General features: G+C 38.8%; 1 protein-coding gene across 4 annotated transcripts in view; it reads left to right on the top strand.

Moving 5' to 3' along the window:
- The window catches only part of psd3l (pleckstrin and Sec7 domain containing 3, like), a 120,666-nt gene that overhangs the window by 59,946 nt on the left and 34,960 nt on the right, over positions 1 to 25,760 (top strand). For all 4 annotated transcript variants that reach the window (XM_084103605.1, XM_084103604.1, XM_084103606.1 and 1 more), the window contains 4 exons: positions 303 to 383; positions 1,622 to 1,734; positions 2,934 to 2,992; positions 9,044 to 9,133. In XM_084103605.1, coding sequence (XP_083959731.1) covers positions 303 to 383; positions 1,622 to 1,734; positions 2,934 to 2,992; positions 9,044 to 9,133 — 343 coding nt within the window. The remainder of the gene's footprint in view (positions 1 to 302; positions 384 to 1,621; positions 1,735 to 2,933; positions 2,993 to 9,043; positions 9,134 to 25,760) is intronic.

Raw genomic sequence — 25,760 nt, 5'->3', positions numbered from 1 at the left:
CTGTGAATGCATGTTTCTTATGTAATCTGCTTACACTGCTGTGGTTTCTCTTGTGCAAACCTCTCCAATATAGAGGTGTGTCAGGGTAAATTAGTGTCTTTTCAGGGTTGCTCATCATAAGCTAGTGTAACTCTCTGAACTTCACTAGATCTGATTTCTGTGTCACTCTGATATCTCACACGTACAGTCTGTGAGTATAAAAAGATGTGATGTGTTATTATTGTGTCCAGTTGAACTGTTGCTAATGTTTTTTTTGTTTTCTCTGTAGTAATGTAATATATTTCTTCTGTTTGCATCCACAGTAATGACTTCAGCAAGATGGTTGCAGAAGAGTACCTCACATTCTTCGAGTTTACAGACCAGACATTGGACCAGTCGCTCAGGTACTTCTCATGTCATCATGTGGGTGATTCATCATCTGATGTGTGATTGACTGCATGCTTCACTGTTAAGGTGGAGCTCATTAGAAGTGGCTTTTATTTAATACATATTTCCATGTTAGGACTGCTGGATGGTATAACATTATATACCGTGCATCAGTAAAAGTGAGTGCTTTTGATGTAGTGTTGATGCTGTAACTGAAGGCTGGTCACAGTTGCCAAGCAGCGTCTCAACTGATGTGCAGTCATACGGTCCATATCGCTGCTGTTTTGCAAGGTCTAGAAATGTGCCTCATCTGGTTAAATGTTTACAGTCTTTCGTTTTTAACTCAAGTGTTAAATAGTACAAATTAGTTTTTCTCGCAATGACGTCACTGATTACATATAATCACATTACATATATTATAATCTTGCCTTGTGGTTGTCTCTTGGTCCCCCCAAAAAATCTAATCACATAAAGTTTAATTTGTAATATCAAAAATAGGAATAGTTGTGTAATAAGTAATTAAATTTCCAGCAAAAATGCAATATTGTGATAGATACTGTTACATAAGATTAGTCATACTGCAATGTGATTTATAGAACATAGGTTTCAAAGTTGTGAAAGGAGTATGTGGTGTTTTTGCTGCAATCTTCATTGCTGTTTCAAGATCATCAATCAAGATCATCTAGGCAACCAGGGCTTGACACCCGCCAACCCGCCAAATGCATGTGTATTTCAGCAGTGGAGTTGGCTATATAAAACACTATAATGGATCCGTGCCCGTGCGTCAGGTCTTAAAGCGACAGTAGCCTAAAATACCTGCTGCCAAATTATGAGATAATATTAAAAATATCTATATGGCCGTTTTCCCTATGGTGATGTCAAGATGGTGGCCAGTGAAAATGCTCAGTGGCCAGTAACTTTGGAAAACCAGTATCCACAGTGGCTGGTGACCAAAAAAGTTAATGCCAAGCCCTGTAGGCAACACAAAAAAAAATTGTGTTGTTTAAAAAAGTTTATTTTTATCATTGTTATAAAGCTACTTTAGGTCTCAGTTCAGGAGTTAGTTCAGATAATCAGCCAGTGTTCACAAACTTTTTTCATTCATCTGCTTGTGTGGTCCTGGAGCTTTATTTCTGCCCACACACGTCGCTCCTGTTTTCTGCTGTGATTAGGGCACTTTGTGGCTCCACAACAAGAGGCATCATGTTGGTGTGTCTTGTGATGGTCATGTTATATTGCTGTTTTTCTGTTGCAGATGTTTTCTGAAAGCATTCTCACTAATGGGCGAGACTCAGGAGAGGGAGCGGGTGTTAATTCATTTCTCTAATCGGTACTACCAGTGTAACCCCACCATCATCACTGCACAAGGTACTGCATGTCCACCTCATTCACTCACTACTTACGAGATTAGTATTTTACATCAGTATGAGAATATGTGGGACAGACGTTCACTTTGTGTTTGTGTCCTGATCACCCAGCTGGAGTTTATTTCACTATATTGACTGTGTGACTGTACATAATGCTGCTTATTGCATGGCTACTTGCCAAATAATGCATACATGGATACTGATATGAGTTGAAATGAATAATGCAAGAATAGGAGAGGGTGTTATACCAGTTAAAATGTTAAACAGATATTGATAAAACGGTTTCATTTCAACATTTATGACTGTTTAAGTAAATCTGTGTATAGATTTGTGGTAATTTCTTCTATTGTATTTCCATAAAAATGTGTATATTATGATATATATCGTTATGAACTGTATTTTAAGATTATTGTGATGCATATATTTGGTAACACTTTAGTTAAGGATCCAATTCTCTCTATTAACTAGTTGCTTATTATCATGCATATTACTAGGATATTGTCTGTTTATTAGTACTTATAAAGCACATATTAATGCTTTATTCTTCATGACTATATTCTACATCCCATAATCCACCCAATACCTAAACTTAACAACTACCTTACTAACTATTAATAATCAGCAATTAGGAGTTTATTGAGGCAAAAGTCGTAGTTAATAGTTAGTTAATAGTGAGAATTGGACCCTAAACTAAAGTGTGATCACATATTTTTTCTTTCTTATGAGAGAAGAAAGAGAGTGTGGAGTAACACAAAATACATGAAACTAGCACAGCTAATACTGTCTCAAATGTTATCTGAGGACTATTTTAGTGTTTAATGTTTTGGCATATAGAATTCGCTCCATATGAAATACTATGGTTTTGCACAACATTAGTTTTCTGTTCGATAAGTCAAATCAGTTTAAATCCTCTCTTGACTAATTCTCCATAAAGCATGATTGAGTCTAATCGCTCATTCAGTATCACAGTGTTGCGTTTCTTCCATAGCAACCATCTTAGTAACCGCTATGACCAGTATATGGGTAAAAAGCTAAACCGTCTCCTTGTTGCTAAGACTGTTGCCATGGAAGTGATGTTAGATTTTCTCCTGATGCAGAGATGAATATGTGTGTGTGATATCAGAAGTCATGATAAAAATAATGTTCTCTCTGTTTGACCTGTAAGTGAGTGTGTTGATAATGTTTCATTGATGCTTGCAGATGGAGTTCATTGCCTTACCTGTGCGCTAATGCTGCTCAACACTGACCTTCATGGCCATGTAAGTGACCTCTGACCCTCTTGTAGGGTTGCTTGTATTAGCAGCTAAATGAGAAATGACAGTTTGTTCCCTCTTTGCCACAAGCACATGAAATCAGACGCCGTTTGACCTTATCAGCGGATGTAAAGATCTCACTGGAGGAGGATATGTCTGGGTCATATTTACTCAAAAAAAGCTTTTTGGGGAGGGTGCATCAAGGATGTCATCTTTTTTTATTTATTTAATTATCTGTGATCAAATATTGAAGGTTAAACCTGTCAGATCTGCAGCTGGTTGTAACCACAGGAAGAAAACAAAAATAAATGATTCGGGTATGTGCCATCAGTAACTACAGTGAAGGAATGAGAAAGTTTCGCACCCCCCACTACTTCCTAAGTGAAATGTGAGGTGCATTGTGGGTACTCTAAGAATAGCTCCTCTCATTGGTCTCCATGGAGTTTGATCATGTGTCTTGGAGTTAGTTTGACACATTCAGTAGGACGCATGTGCCGTGGAGACGTGGAGATCTCATGCCCACGCCGCAGCACTTCTCTAGACGCGTTCGTTTCAAACATTGTTTGATTTCGTGTCATGTGGGTGAATGCAGCTGAAAGTTGCGCAGCCGCGGATCTGTTCAGAAATGTATGCCAGACACCCACACACTTATACACGACTGTGCTTGTGGAGGGAAGCGTTGTGCACATCACACAGGTTATATGAGGCAGAGCAGGGAATCTCCTCAAAGCCTGTCCCGGGCCCATTAAACCTCTAAAAGACAACGTTTGAAAGATTAAAGAAGATATTTGTGTTTTATGCAATATGACTGTTCAGACTGTGGCCACATTGCAAAACATCTGACCTGTATCGGATTTAGTGCCACATATCTGAATTGAAAAGATCCGATTCCATGTAGTCTGTGCCGATCACACAGGCCTCGTTTACACTGTCAGTGAAATGTGACGCAATTCCGATTTTTTGCTCATATGTGACACAGATCGGATGTGTTCTATGACCGTGTAAACAGGAAAAAACGCATGCATTCGGATATTTCCAGATCGGTTTCAGGCCTCGTTCATATGTGGAAATACATCAGATATAAGTCAGATATGTGCCAATGCGACTGTCATGTGAACAGGCAGAACGGATTTTCTGAGGCATTACGTCTCCGCGGTTTAATGACGAGAGCAACCCGACGCGCTTCTGCAAAGGGACGGACGGCCCAAAGAAACGTCGTGTCGTCGTAGGAGAGGAATGTGGACGAACGTTGACACAACATTTCAAAGGTTGGCTTGCTCATCCTAAAATTTCGGACCGACTGCTCCTCGTTAAAGCCCGCCACAATATGCTCCCGCCAGTCCTGAGATCTCTCCGCACACAATAACTGAAGCGTATGCAGAGGCTGCAATGACGGCCCTTTTCGTCCTCCTCCGCCTCAAAATCATGGAGATGTTTGGCGAACTTCGCATATATCGCAGAGCTAGCATCAAGCATATTTTGCGTTCGTCCATCTGTGCAAGAACCCCCTTTTAAGCATGCGCGATGTTTCAGATAGTATGGCGTAAGTGTAAACACGTGAATCGGATATGGCTCACAATTGAAAGAACGTGTAAACAGACGGATATAGGCAACAAATCAGAATTGGGCATCAAGACCTGCAGTGTAAACAAAGTCATGCATAGTCAACAAAGTGTGCACTGTCATGACAAAATCAGATCTGAGTCACATATGTGGCAATAAATCAGATGTTTTGCAATGCGACCTCAGTCTGAACATTCATATTGGGATTCATGCGACTTTTACATCACTCCAGAGCAACATTATCACAATTCTGCGCTCATGGGAGTCACTCCAAAGATTTTACACCCGGTAGTTCTTTAGTCACTCGGTTAATATGGAAGACGGCAGTGAAGTTAGTCAGTGGACGAACGGTGAGGGAGAGCTATCTCTCTTTCTCCTCATCCTCGGCTTAGTCCTCCTTATTGCCTGCGCATGAGTTTGTGGACTTCAGCGGCACATCGGCTTATAGATGAGCTCGTAATACTGACTTCAGTCAGCTCAGTGTTTGCTTCCGCATTTTCCGGGACCGGGACCTGTTCACACTCTAATCTGATGCCGGCTGCATTAAAAATGAAAAGTGAGCAGCCAATCAAAACAAATCAGATCTGAGCAGTGAATCAGAATTGAGAAAGCTGTCAGAATGAACTCCAGATATCCAGATGTTTGTTTACTCATGCTCTTCAGAATGAGGATGTGTCCGTGGCAAACAGCGGCGACATAACTGAAGCTCATTCAAGAAAAGGGTCTTTGGTATTTCCAGACCAAGCGCCCTGTTTCAGCGGTACATTACACTACCACTCAAAAGTCTGGAGTCAGAAAGAGTTTTTGTTTTTAAATTAATACTTTTCTTCAGCAAAGAATGATTAAAATTGATTAAAAAACAGTAAAGACTTATCCATTTATTATTAATAATGTCTAAAGAAATTGTTCATTTGAATGGTTTCCACAGAAATATGAAGCAGCACAACTGTTTTCAACATTAATAATAATCATAAATGTTTCTTCATCATCAAATCATCATATTAGAGTGATTTCCGAAGGATCATGTGACACTGAAGACTGGAGTAATGATGCTGAAAATACAGCTTTGATCACAGAATAAATTACACTTTACTATATATTCACATAGAAAACAGCATTATTGAATTGTAATAATATTTCACAATATTCTCTATGTAATTCTTGATCACATAAAGGCAGGCGCGATGAGCATAAGAGAAACAACAGTGTACGTCAATACAGGAAAACAAAACCGCACTCATCAAGCCATATCACGTACATTTCTTTTTATTAGGGCATTGTTTGTGACAGGACAATTAACTGCATTTTCCCATAATGCAATTTCATTACACTTACTGTAAAACATAATGGAACTCATCCTTTATAAGAACAATGTTTTTTAGTAACATAAATGTCATTCGGTATAACAGATGCTAACATGATTCATTCAGAATGAAATAATATATGAGATGGTCCTTTCCTGCATTACAGTAATGAGAATTAAACCATTTGCCTTGTATTTATGAGTATAATATATATGGTTACTGGGCAAGACTCAAATGTTTCTTTTAAGAATGATTTATTGTCCTTGCAACATAGCGACTTTGCTGGTTTTGTGATCTGTGTGCATTGCAGATCCATGTCAGATCACACAGAAAGAGAGCAATAGCTGCTAAACTGATGGATGACGCGATGAAATTCGCGACGAAACCGGCGAGCGAGATCTTGTGGAGTCGTGTTTGGAAGCAGCCTGTGTCTCTCTTTGATTTCTCGTGCCAGTCTGAACATTTGTCAGTGCCATCCACCTACAAACTCGGCTGGTGCTGGCAGGAACAGTGAAGTCAGTGGAACAAACACCGGCTGCGCTTTATTTTAGAAGGCAAGCGGCCGCTCCTGCAGTCTTTCTCATGCCTTTATAAAAGCAGCAATCTGAGAAATCAAGGTTCAGACAGAGTAATTGTAGACGTGCTTGTCTAATAGCAGCAGTCAGTGTAGGCGCTTGAGAAAAGCCTAAAGCTCACTGTAAACGGTGAGTTATATCGCAGATCTCACGGCTGGTCGCAGGATTGTTCATATTGTTCTGCTGTGACGTGTTCTCTGTTTGTGTCTGCGTGATCGGTTATAGCAGCGCTATGAAAATGGTTTGGTGCTTATTTATTTTCCACATCTATTTTTGTGCTTTTGCTTTCTCACTAAACACGTTTCTCACGTATTGTAGAAAGTCTGCGTTCACACAGCAGCAGAATGCGGTTGTCAGTCCTGTATTTGAGTCTTTAATACGTTCACACACAGTTCAGATATTTACGGGAATGACAACCGCTTTCTATAACCGAACTCACACCTGGAAATATTCAGGACTGACAACAGCATTCTAGGAGAACCCGCGCTGTGTGAACAGAACCGGACTGACATCTGGTTTCTGTCAGTATTCAAGACGCTACTGTAAGTCGCTGTTTGAACGGCACATTTTGGCTACGTTCACAGTCAGTCCAAATCAGATTATTTGTGTATGCGATTGGAATCTGATCTAAAATTACTGATGTCCGCACTGTGTACCGAAACTGTTCAGATCCCATTTGTGTGTCCATGCCTCTTCCGTTTTCGGGAATATCTGCATTGGTTTCTGTGGCATTGACATTGCGTTGGTAGGAATACATCAAAAACAACAACAGCAACAACAACAACCGCAACATGGAGGGGTTTGCAATAGAGATGTTGTCTTATTTAAATTTTACAACATGGAAATGTGTATCTGTGCACTGGACTATGTGTCTTCTGAGTCGCATCAGAACCGGAGGAGGCTGGTGTGAGCGGCTTTATTCTGTGCTGTCGTCTCCACCGCTCTCAAAACATGTCTCCGTTATATTGTCATTTTCTGCTCGTCCGGGCACTTTCCAGCAACACAACCCAGTGACTTTCAGCAGTTTCCTATAACAACGTCTGGCGTTTATGTTTTACGTGGCGTGAGAAAGTCACATAAACCACACGAAATCCAGTCAGAGCGGTCATACTGAAACGGATCTCCAGAAATGCGATGAAGTTCACATATGAAGTTCACATCATCCACATATGGATGTAGCTCGAAACGGATTTCATGTGATTTCTTTTGCTGTTCACTCTAGCTCATTCTGATCGGATTTCATGTGGATATGCACAAAAATCGGATTTGGACTGACAGTCTGAACGTATATCCTTTTAGAGACTCACACCTGTAAAAGCAGTGGTCAATCCCAAAAACATAGATACTTTTCATTGGATAGTTAATGCTCTAACATAATGTTTTAGTGATTCAATGAATAGTTACATTTTATTATTAAATGTTTTATATAAAAACATTCAAAAAAAACAATTTTATTTACACAAACTGTAAAAAGAGCAAATATTCATGGACCCATCAGTAATGACTCATTAGTGAGCAATTACACAGTATAGTTAAATTATATTATGTTATTAGATCAGATCAGTTCCGGCGCTGTAATTGATATTCTTAATGCTGTGCATGATGTTAAAGACGTCGCCTCCTCCAGCAGAGTTTGGTCCACTGCATCAGTCTGTGAATTATTACATGAGCTTGGCATTATATGATGTCAGACATTCATTTTTAAATCACCCTTTGCTTTGCTTCCATCAAGTTACACGTGTGGAGAGAAAGCAATCAAATAATATGAAGATATTTATTGAATTATCCAAAAAGAGGCATTAATACACACCACCGTTCAAAAGTTTGGGGTCTATATTTTCTCTTAATGTTTTTGAAAGAAGTCTCTACTGCTCAAAGAGGCTGCGTTTATTTGATCAAGCATATATGATGAAAATTGGTTTAAAACAGCTGTTTTCTATGTGAACATATGCCTGTATGTATATATATATATATATATATATATATATATATATATATATATATATATATATAGTAAAGTGTAATTTATTCCTGTGATCAAAGCTGTATTGTCAGCATCATTACTCCAGTCTTCAGTGTCACATGATCCTTCAGAAATCATTCTGATATGATGATTTGATGCTCAAGAAACATTTCTGATTATTAGCAATGTTTAAAACAGCTGTGCTGCCTCATATTTTTATGGAAACTGTGATACTTTGCTCAGAATTCATTGATGAATATAAAGTTCAAAAGAATAGAATTAATTTGTAATAGAAATAGTTTATAACATGATGCTATTTGTATTGTCTCTTTGATCAGTTTAATAGATCCTTACTGAATGAAAGTATTCATTTCTTTCTTTCTTTTTTAAATCTTACGCTAGTGTTTAATATATAAACTGTTTTAGATTGAAGCTACATAGATATGAGATCTCACCCCAGCAGTGAATATGGCTCCTTATTTTACATACCAGCTTCTCCTGAGTCTGTAAATGTGATGAGAAAGCAGGACTGGCTGCTTCACTGGGATGAGTGCATTAGAGATCTGCTCCGGTCACGTCCGGGTTACATCAGGGAGATGCAGTGCCATCCTGTCCCATTAACAGCCCAATAAATGTTTCTCATGCCCCACAGAATATTGGGAAGAAGATGACATGCCAGGAATTCATCAATAACCTGGAAGGACTGAACGCAGGACAAGATTTCCCCCGGGAGCTGCTGAAGGTAAGACTCAAACTCTTCTCCCAGCATTCCTCTGTGAGATCACGTGTGAAAGGATGCATTACATTGAAAATGGAAATCAGCTTCTCCAGATCCGTGAAGCCCGCTGATATTCCAGAACACACAATGCCGTCCACTTTCCCCTGTTTTCAGAAGAACATCTGATCCTTACTAATCAATCACCATCAACCTGATGTTTGTACACATGATACAAGTTCAGGACAAAAGCGCTCTTGACTTGGATTCATTAGTAATGGATGCCGTTATTTGAGACCGACAGGGGCGTTTGGAGGCTTTAACTAATGCAGCAGGATGGTTAAAAGAGAAAACTGAAGTGAAAATACAAATATATCTTGTGGGAATGCTGAATGTAATGATGTGCGATATCAAACTGTCTAGAAGCGTCTGCGTTTACAATAAGACAGAGCAGGATAGAGAGAGCAGGAGAGGATTTATTTGTTTTTCCTCTTTATATGGAGTTAATAGTTTATGTAAATTTTCCGATGTTGAGTTGTGATCGTAAGTAACGCTCACACAGATTTAAATGTATGCATTTGGCAGGTGCTAATCGAAAGCTTTCGACATTACGTTGTTGTTTGAGCTACAGGAACAACACAAAGTTGCAGTAGATCAACAAAATTGAATACAAACTGTTATTAAACCATATTAAATAAAAACAATTTACAAGCTTTTTAAAGAAAAAAATAATGCCCTGAATTTAATTATAATCCACAAATATAACTTGTAATTTATTAAATGCATAGGAGGGTTAAACACAGGCTGGCTTAAACAGTCATGTAGAATTGAGAAGCCCTTGTTATTAGCGACACCGGTGGCCGTTGAGTGAACTGCAGCTTATTGCTCATGAGTCTGAGCGTGATTCAGGACCCTGATATACTCACTGCGGGGGTCTTTCTCATTCTTCGCTTAAAGTAAAAGAATTCAGAAATACCTCTACAGCGATATACTGTTAACAACATCCCGACGCAGTCAAAGCTGCTGAGAGCGACGTTTAGATGAGCATGAATATGTGCTGTGTGCTTCCCTCAATAACAGAATAAACTCAACAAAAATGACAGCGGTGAGAAAACAGCAGTTCAGAAAGCATCTGATCATAGCGATGAGGATATGTTTGCAGCAGATCTGCGATTCACCGGCATCATGTCGACAGATGAGGTCATTCAGACTACACTGTTACGATAGTTTGAGTATAAAGTATAATTAAGACTGTAGACTATATAGATCGGGCTATATGAGACTATAGTTTGAGTTAATTCCTTTTCTTTGCATGACACATTACAGTACAGAACGGCTCGTTCTGCGTTATCCTGAACCTCAGCTTTCGGTTCATGTGTCACTGAACGAAAGAGAGGCTCTCAGGAGATTAAACATCACATCCTTTACATTTTCTCAGCAAAACCGGTCCGAATCCTTCACATAATAATCAGTCTACAGGCTTTCATACACAACCTAGGAAGTCGGGGAAGGTCTCAGGTTTTTTTGTTGCCAGAGGATGCTTAGATATTGCCACTTATTTCTGCACATGGTCAGAATATTGCCATGACCAAGTAAAACATCTGTAGGGGTTTAGTTTGAGCTAGAGCTGAAATTTGATAAGCAGATTAATGCTGTGGTTAAGAGTTGCTTTTTCCAGATTAGGTAAAGCCTATTCTGTTGAGAAACGATTTAGAAAAGGTTATTAATGCCTTTGTTCGGTCTCGCCTTGACTATTGCAATGTTTTGTATGTGGGGTCCTGTCAGACCACTATATCATGCTTGCAATTAGACCAGACTGCTAAAAATCATCATATTTCTCCTGTTTTAGCTTCTCTCAGGGATTCCTGGATAAAATATGAAACTCTGCTGTATGTTTTTAAAGCAGTGCATGGGATAGCTCCTGCTTATGTGTCTGAGCTATTTGCACTTCATCATCACCTAGGTCTTTAAGATCAAGTAATGAGTCATTGCTTTCTGCCCCTCGATCTGATTTAAAGCTAAAAGGCGACCCGGCCTTCGCTGTCGCGGGTCCGAGGCTGTGGAATAGTCTGCCTCTTGAACTAAGAGAGATCACATCTTTAAATGTTTTTAAAGCTTGTGTTAAAAATGACTTCTTGTTACTCCTACGCCTTTGAGAGTTTGGGCTAGTATCTGGATTAGGAAGTTGTATGTTGTTTATGTGTTTTATGCTGTTGATTGTACAGCACTTTGGTCTGCAGGTGCAGTTGTAAAGTGCTTTATAAATAAAGTAAAGTGAAAGTAAAGTTTCATTACAAACTGTTCTCAAATTGGCAATAAAAAAAGCAATTAATTCCTGAAAAGTCCTACATATAGCTCCTGTATACTGCATATGTACCTTCTAGGGCCACTCAGCACTACAGTATGCTACTTAAGGTAATATCATTTGTCAGTTCATGACGAAACATAACACGAGTGCGTATAACCCTAATGCAATAGCCAGTTATTGGAAGGCTATTCAGATATCTACCGGAAACTTTGAATGATTGTGCCCTTTTTTGAGGTGGTTTGATCCACCGTCAGATCTATGGCCCTGCTGCTACACTATCTTTGTCCCATGATGCCTCTGCAATGTCCGGTGCTGGCACAGCTCAATCAGCTCAATCAGCAACAGGCCAAAACTGCCCGCATGGACTCCAGCTCCAGTGAGTGTGAGCTGCCAAAATCAGTGCGCATAAATAATTAAATACCCCCCAACGACCAGCTCTTCCGGATAGTGCACCTCCGCCCTTTTCTGTCCCGCTTTATTAAAATGAAGACACTTCACACACTAACAGAATGTGTATTGCATGCTTAATAACTTGGCAGTAACTTCAGTGCGCACTTTATATGACGTTATGTAAAGCTGCACCAAAACCGAGTGCCCTTGCCGAGCGTCTGTCGTGACTGTCCTCTGCCAACTCCACGAGACGCCTGCGTTTATGAGCTTCTCATGGCCTGATCGCAGGTATCGAAGAGGAGAGGAAGAAGGAGAGGATGAGGAGAGAAGAGGAAGAAGGAGAGGATGAGGAAGAGGAGAGAAGAGGAAGAGGAGAGGAAGAAGGAGAGGAGAGGAGAGAAGAGGAGAAGAGGAGAGGAGAGGAAGAGGAGAGGAGAGGAGAGGAGAGGAGAGAAGAGGAGAAGAGAAGAGAAGAGGAGAGGAAGAGGAGAGGAGAGGAGAGGAGAGAAGAGGAGAAGAGAAGAGAAGAGGAGAGGAGGAGGAGGGAGAAGAGAAGAGAGGAGAAGAGAAGAGAAGGAGTGCTGTGTACTAGGTTCTTCAGGTTAATTTTAAGATTCTTAATGTTTTTAAAAGAAGTATCTTCTGCTCACCAAGGCTGCATATATTTGACAAAAAATACACAAAAAACAGTAATATTGTGAAATATTATGACAATTTAAAATAACTATTTTGTATTTTAATATATTTTAAAGTGTAATTTATTGCTGTGATCAAAGCTGTATTTTCAGCATCATTACTCCAGTCTTCAGTGTCACATGATCCTTCACAAATCACTCTAATATGATGATTTGATGCTCAAGAAACATTCATTATTATTATCTGTGTTGAAAACATAGGATTTTCAGGATTCTTTGATGAATAGAAAGTTCAAAAGAACAGAATTTATTTGAAATAATACGTCTTTACTGTAACTTTTGATCAATTTAATTCATCCTTGATGAACAAAAGTATTGATTTATTTTCTTTCCCCCAAAATATAAAATAAAAATTGTTACTGACTCCAAACGTTTGATGTATAATAGTGTATAATGTTGCAAAAGCTTTCTGTTTCAAATTAATGCTGTTCTTTTGAACTTTCTATTCATCAAAGAATCATGAAATAAAATAATAATAATCATGTTTTCAACATTGATAATAGTCACAAATGTTTCTTTATTCAACTTTATGGATCAAATCATATTAGAATGATTTCTGAAGGATCATGTGACACTGAAGACTGGAGTAATGATGCTGAAAATTCAGCTTTGATCACAGAATAAATTACATTTTAAAATATATTAAAATGGAAAACAGTTATTTTAAATTGTAATAATTTTTCAGTATTACTATTTTTTTGTTTTTTTAATCAAATAAATGCAGCCTTGGTGAGCAGAAGAGACTTCTTTTAAAAACATTAAAAATCTTACAGATCGAAAACCTTTGAACGACAGTGTATATGTTTTATTGACGTCAGTCTTAAGAATTCTTGTAATTATCTTGTCTAGGATGAGTTAGTTCAGTGCTGTGGAATGAAGCATCTTTGCATCTTTGACAGACGTGCCTCGGTCATATTGACGGATCAGACAAGTTTATGAAGATCTGAGAGTGCGAGGTCAGAATCATTGAAGCTGTTTTCAGGCCATTATAGTGACACACTGAGGACAAGGTCAAGCTTTTCTCTAGTGTGAGTCACTGTCTTGTTTTCTGCAGTGATATTATCTCTCAGGTTGATTACCTGCCAAAACTCAAAATATATTGATGGCTTATATTAATTATATAATATCCTCTCATATTTCTAGGCTGGCATCTGAAGGAAGTCTGGTAAATGGCAGACTGAGTCTCATAGCGCCAGCATCTTCGTAGCAGAACTTAAATGATTTCATTGCTGTCAGTGCGCAGACAAAATTACACTGCGTTCTAAATAGACACGACCAGCACAACAAGTGATCACTCTCTTGATCCGTCTTTTTATAACCCGCTATGATAATTGATGCACGCTAATTGGTGGTAGAAAGATATGGATTTTTTGATGGCCCATACCAAGATTTTAAAGAGCAGGGTGGCCGATGCCTGATATAAAGCTGCTTAAATAACACATGCTGCTATGGAATTTATATTTATTTTACATAATACTTACAAAATTAGAAATAAAAATTCTTCTTGTTTGTGTAATCCTTTTGTTATGGAAGCTTGTTTCCATATATAATGCTTGCAATTGCGAGAGAAAAAAGTCAGAATTAAGAGTTTATTTCTCACAATTCTGACTTTATAACTCGCAATTGCGATTTTATAGCACGCAATTCTGAGATAAAAGTCAGAATTGTGAGATAAAATGTCTCATTACCTTTTTTATTTTTTATTGTGTGGCGTAAACAAGCTTCCCTATATTGTGGTATTTTCACAAATAAAGAAATTCTTAAAAACGAAGTAAACACCGTAACCAACACCAACATCATATTTTCTCAAATAAAGACCAGGTCACCCTAATTTTATATACAGTACAAAGTGAATATGACATGAATATGACAGTGGCAAACTGGATATATTTGTATATATTCCCCCCCCCCCCCAATACAACCCAAGTTTAACTTCTTTATTTCCATCATAAATGGCATGTGGACTACATGCAAAACCTTATGTCTAAAAAAAACATATACCAAATAAGCAAGCCCAAGAATCGGATAAATTCAGCACCACAGAGACGCACAGCAGCAAAAACGTTTAAATGCAACCAGATCCATCAGTAATCAGATTGACGGCTCAATCGGACCACTGATTCTGAAAAGCCTTCATGTAAACATCTTTATTGATCTGATTGAGCTCGATCCGAATGAAATTTCGATCGGATTGAAAGGGATCGTTTATTCATTTCAGAACACGAAAACTTCAGAACACGAAAACACTTGATCGAATTGAAAACAAACTGAAAGGACTGCGTACAGTATGTGCAATGACGCTGAAATAGCGTAAGACGCGCTGAACGAGCTGTTCATCCTGCAGAATAAAGTGTCATATAATGAGTGTCCCGTCATTCTATGATTCTCCTTTCTCTCAGTGTCTGTGAAGTGGAGCAGGTCAACGTCCCACCAGTCCTTTCGGATTCTCATCCACAGACGACTGGTTTTGGGCGCGAGGAGGGTGGGGCGTTTATACTGTGTGATAAAAGACGGGACAACAACGGTCATATGCTCATTATCCCCAAATTATGACCAGAAATGGATAAATATTAAGCCTACTGTTTAAAACAAACAAAAACCTATGTAGAAGATGGATATTATGCGCAAACAGCAGGAAACAGCAGATCACGTGTTTAGCGTTCATGTAAACACAACATTCAGAATCATCAATAGGAATGAATTCAGTCCGATTGAAACAAAAGCATGTAATAAGCATCTATAAGCAACCAGCTAAAAGAGAAAACCATTCCACAAATGTCAAATCGACAACAGTGTCACGTTTGCAGAAATAATGGTAAATAATCCTTACCTTTAGCAGAACAACTTTTTCTAGACTTTGTGTTCCCGCCTTTGCTCACAACATTAGCTGCTGCTTGAGTCGTATCGTTTGAGGCATTGTTTCGCTGCTGGTGGATGCCGATCGATGTTTTCTTGATTTCGAAGAAAAAATTGATCTTGCTGGTACTTTTTGAAGGGTAGCTCTGTGTCGTGATATTTTCTCTTTTTTAATTTACGTTTCGCACAACCGCTGATCTGATGCTGCCTATCCATTTTGAATTTAATAGTATTGGCGGGCTCCACTCTGACTGGGGGGAGGGGCAAATCCACTGTGACCTGACCAATCGCAATTCTTTATATGCATATATTTTATAATTTCTCTGTATATATTGTATCATTAACTGTTCATTTTGTATCTGCATCTCTTCCAGCAAAATAATACAAAACAACTATTTTAAAGGTTTAGTCATTCTCTAAATCATTTGGTGCCCCCCTATTGGCTGGTGCCCCAGGGTACTCGCCCAATCCCGTCTATGGATAATCCGGCCCTGAATAAAAGAGTAAAAAAGCTAATTTCGAGGTTTATACCTCACAATTCTGACTTTTTCCTTGCAATTCTTCATTTAAATCTCAATTAAGAGAAGAAAAATCTGAATTGCGAGATCTAAACTCGTTATTGTGATAAACTATCAATTACGAGTTATAAAATCAGAATGGAGAAATAAAAATGCTACAGGTTTAAATGTTATCCAAGTCAAATGTTATGCTTAAATATAATTTCATGCTGCAACTGTAGGGCTGTAACTGTCAAAATAAAAGTCCTGGCACTGTCGAAATAAAGTTCACACACTTATCGGCCAAACAGAAAAACGTATTGTGTTGTTAATAAATAAATGCTAAATATCAGTCAATATAACGCCCGTGGCAATATATTGGTCGACCACTGACAAAAGTCCATTTTAATAGTATATTTTCATGTAGTTGGAGAGCTCCGCCCAGATCGCACTGGTCTTGAACTCTCTGAAGCTGCAAAACCTTGTGACTGACTGTGACTTTGCTACTTCATGCTGCATTTGGCATTTAATGAGGACAAAAAGATGACTTGACGCTGGCAACTCGTCATGTAGCGCCTGGTAACAACATGGTGAACGGTGGACACTCTCCATCCCGCAGTTAAGAGCGTCTGATATACTGAAATAAAGCACTTCAGCTGATGCACTCTAATTGAATGAAATCTTTATAGGGTCTGTTTCCTGCTGACCATTAAACTCACCTTACTTTACACCCTCATTAAAGCGGCCCGGCTCTGTGTGACCTACAGGTTAATGGGCAGCGCACATGCAATTCAGATCTTAATCATTCAAGCACTGAGAAAGATTCAGTCTAAACAACGTTTTGGCCACTTTCAGAGTGACGTCACAGAACTGGTTTTATTAGACATCAAGTGAAAGCTTTCCACTGTTGCTGAATGTCTACATGCGGCTCATAGTTGATGAAGACATGCATACGCAAAACACTATGCTTCTCAGAAATCTACAGGAGACCGTGTTAGTGTCTGTCTGATCTATAAAAATAAAGCCCTTGAAACGGTGTGGACCTGCATGTGTAGGATGAGGCGCTGGCGGCAGTCGAGCCCGTCTCAGGACACACACAGACGGGCAATCCACTGATGCTCAGAATAAACCACCGTTCGCTCGACCGGTTTATAGCGGGTACATGCCATAAAGCAGTGAGTGATGCAATCACACACTAACAACACAATAAACCAGTGCAGTTTTGTGAATGTCACAGCTGCTGTCATTTCTCACGAGGAATATCATTTAATCAACACACTGCCATCAGGTCCTTCAAGTCAAAACAGTAGAGCATGGTGCTAACAAGGCCAAGGTCATGGGTTCGGTTCCCAGGGAATGCATTAACTGAACTGTTTTTTACAGCTTATATATATATATATACACACACTCCATTCAGTATCTTTTGCCCAAGACTGCATTATGTGATCAAAAATACAGTAAAAACAGTAAATGTGAAATATTTGTACAATTTAAAATAACTTTTCTATTTTAATATATTTTAAAATGTAATTTATTACTGTGATGGCAAAGCTTAATTTTTCTTATTAATAAGTTTTTGCTTTTTTTGTGGAAACAAAAAATATATTTAATTTTCCAGGATTATTTGATGAATAGAGAGTTCAAAAGAACAGCAGATTTTAAAAAATGTAAATATATATGCCAAATGCATACATGTCAAATGTTAATGCCAAATGGTGCATCGTCTCTCTCGTGTGAAGACTGTGAGTTTTTTTATTTTTTCTGATCCAGAATCTTTGGGTATGTTGTAAAAACTGCTTGTAATTACATGTCTTAATGAGTGATTCATTAGTTCTTACTCAGATTAAGATGTAAGTAATGTGAGCTTTATCAGTGGACCAATGAATGAGCAGAGTTTCATCATTTCGATAAATTTCATCCATTTATCTGCAAGAATATCAGTATTTCAGTAACGTTGTTCTCTGGAGACGGTCACCTTCCACAACTAGATAAAGATCACATTTAGATTTCTCAGAAAAACATTCAGCATATCAGTCCTCCTCGAGAAACCTCCTGAAGACAGTTCACATGCGAACCAGAAAGCCAGTTTAACCGCTTAAGAATGAAACGTTTACATCTACACGCTCTGTGCAAACGGCATGCGCTTGCATGACCACGTAAGCACATTAAGAAACATGAATCCTCCAAGCAACTCCCTGGAAGGAGACTGAAAAGCACAGAGCAGGAGACTCGAGAAGATTTACACTTTGAGTACAGGTAAACCAATAATTACAAAACTGAATCAGTAAGGCAGTGTTGTAAATCACGATGAACAGGCCTTCATCAACACCGGCGCTTCACGTTACATGCCATCAGTCCAACCAGACACAAGTAAAACGCATCAAGTGGCAAGTGCGAGTAATACGTTTCTGGCCAGCTTGCAGATTTATTTTAGATACTTTTGTAGAGGTTAGCTTTCACTTTTTCTGCTGATAATGTATATATGAATCCTCTTAAGTGGTGTAATAAAAACACTTTCTATATGCACTGGCTCATACCTCTGAACTCCTATCAGCCATAGAAGAACAAAAGCATCACAACATTGTGTTCTGTGATCCTGAAGAGCGAGCTCAAAGGATTCTCCTCTGCTTGTGCAAAGCAGCCGTTGTCTAAAGATAGTCTCTGCAATTTTCCATCTAATATCCAGTAATTAATCTTTCGACCTTTGATTTAACGCTTTATTTTCAGACAGACGAGCTGCGTCACATTGCCTGTGTTTATAAACCTGATATCAGACAATCTTGCCGTGAAGACAAACAATCTCTATTAAATGACACACTTTACACACTTCTGGTCCAGCAGGACGATCAGAATCATTCGGATCAGTTACTGATCTCACCAAATCGGTGTGTTTATTAAAGCTTCTAACAAGATATTAAACTGTAGTGCAATGGAGACAACTGCATAAGCCAGGGAGATACAATGGATGTCGTGTTGAAAAGGTTTGTGTTTCTATTGAATTCATCTCAGGTCAAGAGCTTGGCCAACACCGTCAGCATTATGTGTGTTGAGTTCAGCTAAAATAGGTCTGATAAGAATAGAAGCGTCGTACGTGTGTGTTGTAGAAGTGATCGGTGTCTGATTACACAGAGGCGTGCTGTCAATCATCTTTCTGTTTCAAAGCCAGACTTCAGGCAAATCCAAAGATCCAAGGGTCTTCAATATCCCCGGACTCGAACATTCAAACATTACCGCCGTTAATCCCCATCAACTGGTCAATGCTTCAGCTGTCCGCAGTACATTATCCGTTTATATTCATATATATGCAGTATGGTACTGAATACTAAAATGAACAATTAAAAATGCCACAAATATGAACTATTCCAACAAATATTAAATTAAACAAGCCATATTGCCTAAACAGGGATCAGATAAAAAGTGGTTTCATATGTATAGTTGCATATGTGTGCAAAAAGAGTAGACAAATATATAGTCCAATAAAAACAAGATGTTTACATTTCCTGAAGAATGCCTGTGTAATTCGCCATGATGCCAGGGACTTCTCAAGTTGCATCCCAAATGACACACTATACACTATGCACTTATGTACTCAACTGTGTAGTGTATGAATTTAATACGGTAATTTTGTCATTCATCATCGGAGTCTGAAGCCCCTCCCCCGCTCTGCTACGTAAAGCGGTGACAGTCAAGTGCATGAAGTGTCCAATATTCCACACCTTGTTTTTCACGTTAATTAAGTGCTTCATCCGGGTGTTTAAAGTGTGCACTTTCTATGTGGGATTTTCAGTGTGAACACACTACTCGCACTCTTTATACTAAACAACGTCTTAATGACTGACCACAGTCAGAAGAGTCGGTGATATTCTGGGATCGCATTTATAAACATGGCGTACGCTCAAAACGGCGCTGGAAACGTGCATACGCCATTTCCCACGCAAAGGTTGTGATCAGTTAAAAACAAATTTTGACGGGATAATGTGCGCACCTGTAAGTAAACTCTGTGCCGTGCGTACCAACATTTTGGAGACGGATCAGTTTGGCGACACCGATGGTGATCTGAAGGAAAACCACTTTAGATCCTCATTATGAGTCCTAATCAGAAATACAGTGCATGCTCACAATAAATAAGGGATAATGTATAGCGAGGCGGTTGTTATAGCGAATAACAACCCCGACAGGCTCATTACAGAGAGGTTACAAAAAAAAATTATATTCTAATAAATAGAAATGCTTGTAGTGGATGCGATGCTTTTGAACACTTTTCCTGTGGCGTGCTGTGTTTTAATGTTTTAACTACAGCGAGGATTGCTCAGCGCATGATAATAGCAGAACTCTTATCTGAGAAAATATTTTCGCGCAAATAGTGTTTAATAATGCACAATCTGTTTCCATTAAAAATATCAACACACATTGGCACCTCATATTTGCCTAAGTCTGAATATTGTTTTCCGTATGCCCTTTTTGACGTTTGGGCGCACGTACACTTTTAGTAAGGATCCTACACACAGTTTTATTAATGAGACCCCAGGCCTGTATCTGTGGACGGGGCTCAGGTCCCTCCTTACATGGTGGAGGATAAAGCTGAGCTCGCATAATACGTCCACTGAAGGATGACAGAGGTATCACATGACCTTTACAGACTGACACAATGCTGTCAGTGTGAATGCGTAATAATATTTCGAGCTAGGGAACAAACCCCTAAACTTAAGAATAAACAGCTGTAATAAAGCAACACTAATCAGCAAACCAGGCTCAGCTATGGTTAACTTGGGTTAGTGACAAATACACAAATACATGGAAATATTCAGTGATGCCGTCCGTCTCATGAACACAGTCATTAATCAGCAACATGAAACTTTAATGTGACTATGGTAGCAGCAAGGAAATATAGAGGCAATCAGTTGTGACGTACATGGCTGATCATCGTGACTCCACTACAAACAAAGCTTAAATCATAAACACAGAAACATTAAACCTGTAAATGATACTGAACAGTCCGCCACCAAATCACAGTATGTAACTAGAGCAGATGAGAAATGAGATATTAGATATATCAAAGCCGACTGCAGGAGATATGTGAGATATGAGAGATATGTTCCGTGTGTACGGTGTGTGCCAATCAGCTGGAGACACGAAGTCACACAGTTACAGACCTTCACAGTTACAGACACTGAGGCTTTCACGTTTATTTGTGTCCACAGCCATAGTCCTTCGGAAGAGACGCTCTTAACAAGCCACAGTGTTTCTGCCCTTAAATCAGTGGAAAATGCCTTGTTACAAGAACTCTTGAAAAGAAAACCTTATTAAATTGTTTGGCATGCTCTTCTAATATGTTAAAGGAAGAAACATTAATAAAACGGTTTCAGTGCTTAATAAAGCGATAAGCCTCGTGACGGCGAGGTTTACAGTGAATAGTGTTATACGCCTGATGCGGAGCGGAGTGAAACCTCCTTAGCTGTTCACTGGAAACCACAGCTTCACAGAGCTTATTGCATTTATAAATCGGTTAATCAATAAAAAGATTAATATTTTCTGCAGTGGCACAGTAATACTGATATCATGAGGTCACAGGTGTATGTTTGAGCGTGGCTCAGCCAATCAGAATCAAGGACCGGAACTATCTAGCCTGGAAATCCAGACCTAAATCTAAAAGATTAATGGTCTGGCGTCGACTAATGAAAATCAGCCAGCTCGAGGGGCGGCACCAGGCATGCATTTGAAAATCTCACTGCACGCAACTGGATAACACTACGACCAATCACAACAACAAGCCCCATACGTTTAGCTACCAGCGGAGCTAACTGGTAGATTAGACTCTTGCCGTATCCGGTCGGCAAAACAGCAAAAACGCCTTCTTGCAAAGGAACGATTCGAGCGCCGTCTTCTGTTCCTCTTTTAGAGAAAAAGTCTAAATCTTTCATTGTAGCGGCCAAAGCCGTTTCAAACAAATGGTGTTCATACATAGCCATCTTACAATGTTTACTAATGACTAGGGCTGTCACTTTACGTTCGAAAATCGATTGCACAATCGATCGGACCAACCAACACAAGTTCGAAAACGAAAATAGGGAATCGATATTAACGGTCTTTTCTCGGAGCGCGTCCAGCTCGACACGATACGCCCGCAGCGAACGCGCGTCACAGCAACTGCAGGCTCTGACACACACATAACAGCAGATTATACTTCTGCATAATGTGTCTCTTTTTACTACAAAACTGTGAATTCTGCCGGTATTCAGACAGTCTCATGCATACAGAGACAGATTCAGGCTACGGTCTACAATCGCCTACGTAGTCGAAATTTGCTTGACATTTCTAATGGTAAACACCGCCATGTTGAAGCCTGCAGTGATGTTTGTCATTGATGTTATGGCAGTCCACTCTGCTTATTGATTTCGAGAATGTTGCACTCCTGTTTGTCATTGTGCACGAAACTTCACGCCAATAAATCATCAGGAATATTGCTGACTTGTGCGCGTCTCAAGCGCGGCGCGCCCTCTTTACGTTCGTCCTAATGCCTGTTAGTTATCCGTGGATTTGCCTATAGTTGCCGTTTAAAATGGAAACGTCTTTAGACATGGAAAGTTGATTTTACAATCGATTCAATGAACACTTATGTCTCAAAAATCTAACAGGATTTTTTCACAAAAGTGACAGCCCTACTAATGACTTCAACGCCGTCGCGCTGTCGTCATCTCGCCCCTGGCCCGCCTCTGTCAGAAACACTGGATTTGGTGCTCGTCTCCACTTGCCAGTGGCAGCAGGAAGGGAATGGCTTGGGTCAAAGCATCGGCCAAATGCAGAAATGTAAATGTAATGCTGGATGGGCTATGGAACTGATCAGGTAAAGTGGGAGTTGACGTGTTGTGATGCTAATATCTGCCACAGTGGGACGGCGCAGTGCGGAGGACGTAGAAAACGAGTGATTTTAGCAGCTTGGACACATGATGTTTTTGGAAAACGTGGTATTTTTTATAGTAGAATGACCTCTTATATGTCAAAAGATCAACAGATTTTTTTTTATTATTGATGTTTATCAATTACCAATTCAGACACATTTAAACAAAACAAAAAATTACCTATGCCTTTTAATATATTTAAAAACTAAATTCATGATCAGGTGTTGAGTCTTACAAAGAGAAGAATACATTTCTAAGAACTGCAAAGAACTACTTTTGTTAGACATCCTGTCTGTTTTTTAGTTATAAATAAATAAATAAATAGTGTCTTTCTGCATAATTTATGTAATTAATCGCTTAAGTTGATGGCCCCAAAATATATATATCAGCCACTCTGCTATCAAGACACTGACACATGAAATAAACCAAAATAATGGCTTAATAATACGAATAAGGCTGTGCAACGATTAATAGCGATTAATCACATCCAAAATAAAAGTTTGTGTTTGCATAATATGTGTGTGTGTACTGTGTATGATTATTTTGTATATATAAATACACACACACACACACACACACACACATGCATGTATATATTTAAGAAAAATGTGTTATTTATATATAAAATGTTTATATTTATTTATAATACAAATGATATTTTTTATTTTTTATTTTTATTTATCCTTTATTTAACCAGGAGAAGCCCATTGAGATTAAAAATCTCTTTTGCAAGGGAGACCTGGCCAAGATAGGCAGCTGAATTACATCACATCATTACATACGTACAAAGACACACAAAAAACATGAAAATAAAGACAAATAAATTAATAGAAACAGTTTGAAAGCCAATTATGCACTTACAATGAAATCTCAATTAAAAACATTGACATGTGAGGGAGTCCAACTCAAAACATCTCATTCTTAACTTAAAAACACTCAAAGGAATCAATTTACTAAGTTTTAAGTTGTTCTGCAGCAAATTCCATGTAAAGGGAGCAGAATAAACAAAGGCCTTTTTACCCAGCTCAGTACTGACATGTGGGACAGAAAGCAAGACCAGCACTTTTTTTCATAAGAAGTGAACATAAATAGGATGGAAGCACACCAAGAATAGCCTTATATATAAATGTGTACCAATGACAAGGCCTCCGTGTGGCCAGAGCAGACCACCCTACACGAGAGTACAGCTCACAGTGGTGGCTGCGAGCTTTACAATTAGTAATAAATCTCAGCGATGCATGATAGGCTGCGTCAATCATATGAAGGCATTGAGCAGATGAATGCATATATAATATATCACCATAGTCCAGCACAGATAAAAAAGTGGATGCCACTAACCGTTTTTTAACATTAAAAGAAAAGCACAGCTTATTTCGAAAGTAAAAACCCAATTTTAGCCTCAACTTTCTCACTAGACAGTGAACATGAGGCTTAAATGATAGGCAATCATCAATAACAATACCAAGATACTTATAAGTTGTAACAGTCTGTATTTCACGTCCGTCAAGAGTAATCACTGAGGGAACATTCAGTGGTCTATTCCGAGGGCCCGTGAAGAGCATACATTTGGTTTTGTCTGCATTGAGCACAAGTTTCAGCTGTAGCAAAGTGTTTTGGACCACAGTGAAGGCATTCTGTAAATGTGCAATGGCTTGTTTAAGAGAGGGTGCACAGCAGTAAATAACTGTGTCATCTGCATAAAAAGGAAAGTTTGCATCAGACACATGCCGATTAAGGTTATTTATATAAATAGTAAATAAAAGAGGGCCTAACCAGATTGAACACCATCATACTTAATGCACTGGGTTCTGTCACTAAGATAGTTTGAGAACCAAGAGACAGTATTCTCTGAAAACCCCGAATTAAGAAGCCTAATCTTTAAAACATCATGATCAACCGTGTCAAAAGCTTTTGACAAATCAATAAAAAGTGATGCACAATGCTGCTTCTTGTCACGAGCAACAGAGATGTCATTTATCACCTTCATTGCAGCTGTGATGGTACTATGTTTTTTTCTAAAACCTGACTGAACTGGGGATAAAATGTCCTGTACATGCAAGAAGTCTTTCATCTGATCACTCACCAGGGATTCAAGCGTTTTAGCCAAAACAGACAAATTAGAAATTGGCCTGTAATTATTTAAATTTGACGGGTCACCCCCTTTCAATAATGGACAAACAAATGCAGATTTCCATATTTTGGGAATAGTGTTGCTCTCTAAAGTAAGATTAAAAAGGTACGTTAGAGGCTGTGCTACACAATCAGCAGCTATTTTTAAGAAGTAGGGCTCTATAAGATCAGGTCCTGGAGGTTTTTCAGGAGCCAGCCCTTTTAGGGCTTTTTGAACGTCATATATATATATATATACACACATACATACATACATGCATACACAAACATATATTAAAAAAATAAATATATATATATATATATATATATATATATATATATATATATATATATATATATATATATATATATATATACAGTGAGGAAAATAAGTATTTGAACACCCTGCTATTTTGCAAGTTCTCCCACTTAGAAATCATGGAGGGGTCTGAAATTGTCATCGTAGGTGCATGTCCACTGTGAGAGACATAATCTATAAAAAAAAATCCAGAAATCACAATGTATGATTTTTTAACTATTTATTTGTATGATACAGCTGCAAATAAGTATTTGAACACCTGAGAAAATCAATGTTAATATTTGGTACAGTAGCCTTTGTTTGCAATTACAGAGGTCAAACGTTTCCTGTAGTTTTTCACCAGGTTTGCACACACTGCAGGAGGGATTTTGGCCCACTCCTCCACACAGATCTTCTCTAGATCAGTCAGGTTTCTGGTTTCAGGTTTCAGTTTGAGCTCCCTCCAAAGATTCTCTATTGGGTTTAGGTCTGGAGACTGGCTAGGCCACGCCAGAACCTTGATATGCTTCTTACAGAGCCACTCCTTGGTTATCCTGGCTGTGTGCTTCGGGTCATTGTCATGTTGGAAGACCCAGCCTCGA

The sequence above is a fragment of the Abramis brama genome (assembly GCF_963993115.1).
Source record: "Abramis brama genome assembly, chromosome: 25".
NCBI classification, from domain to species: Eukaryota; Metazoa; Chordata; class Actinopteri; order Cypriniformes; family Leuciscidae; genus Abramis; species Abramis brama.
Note: the sequence above shows the minus strand (reverse complement) of the source record. Positions and strands in the feature narration are given on the sequence as shown.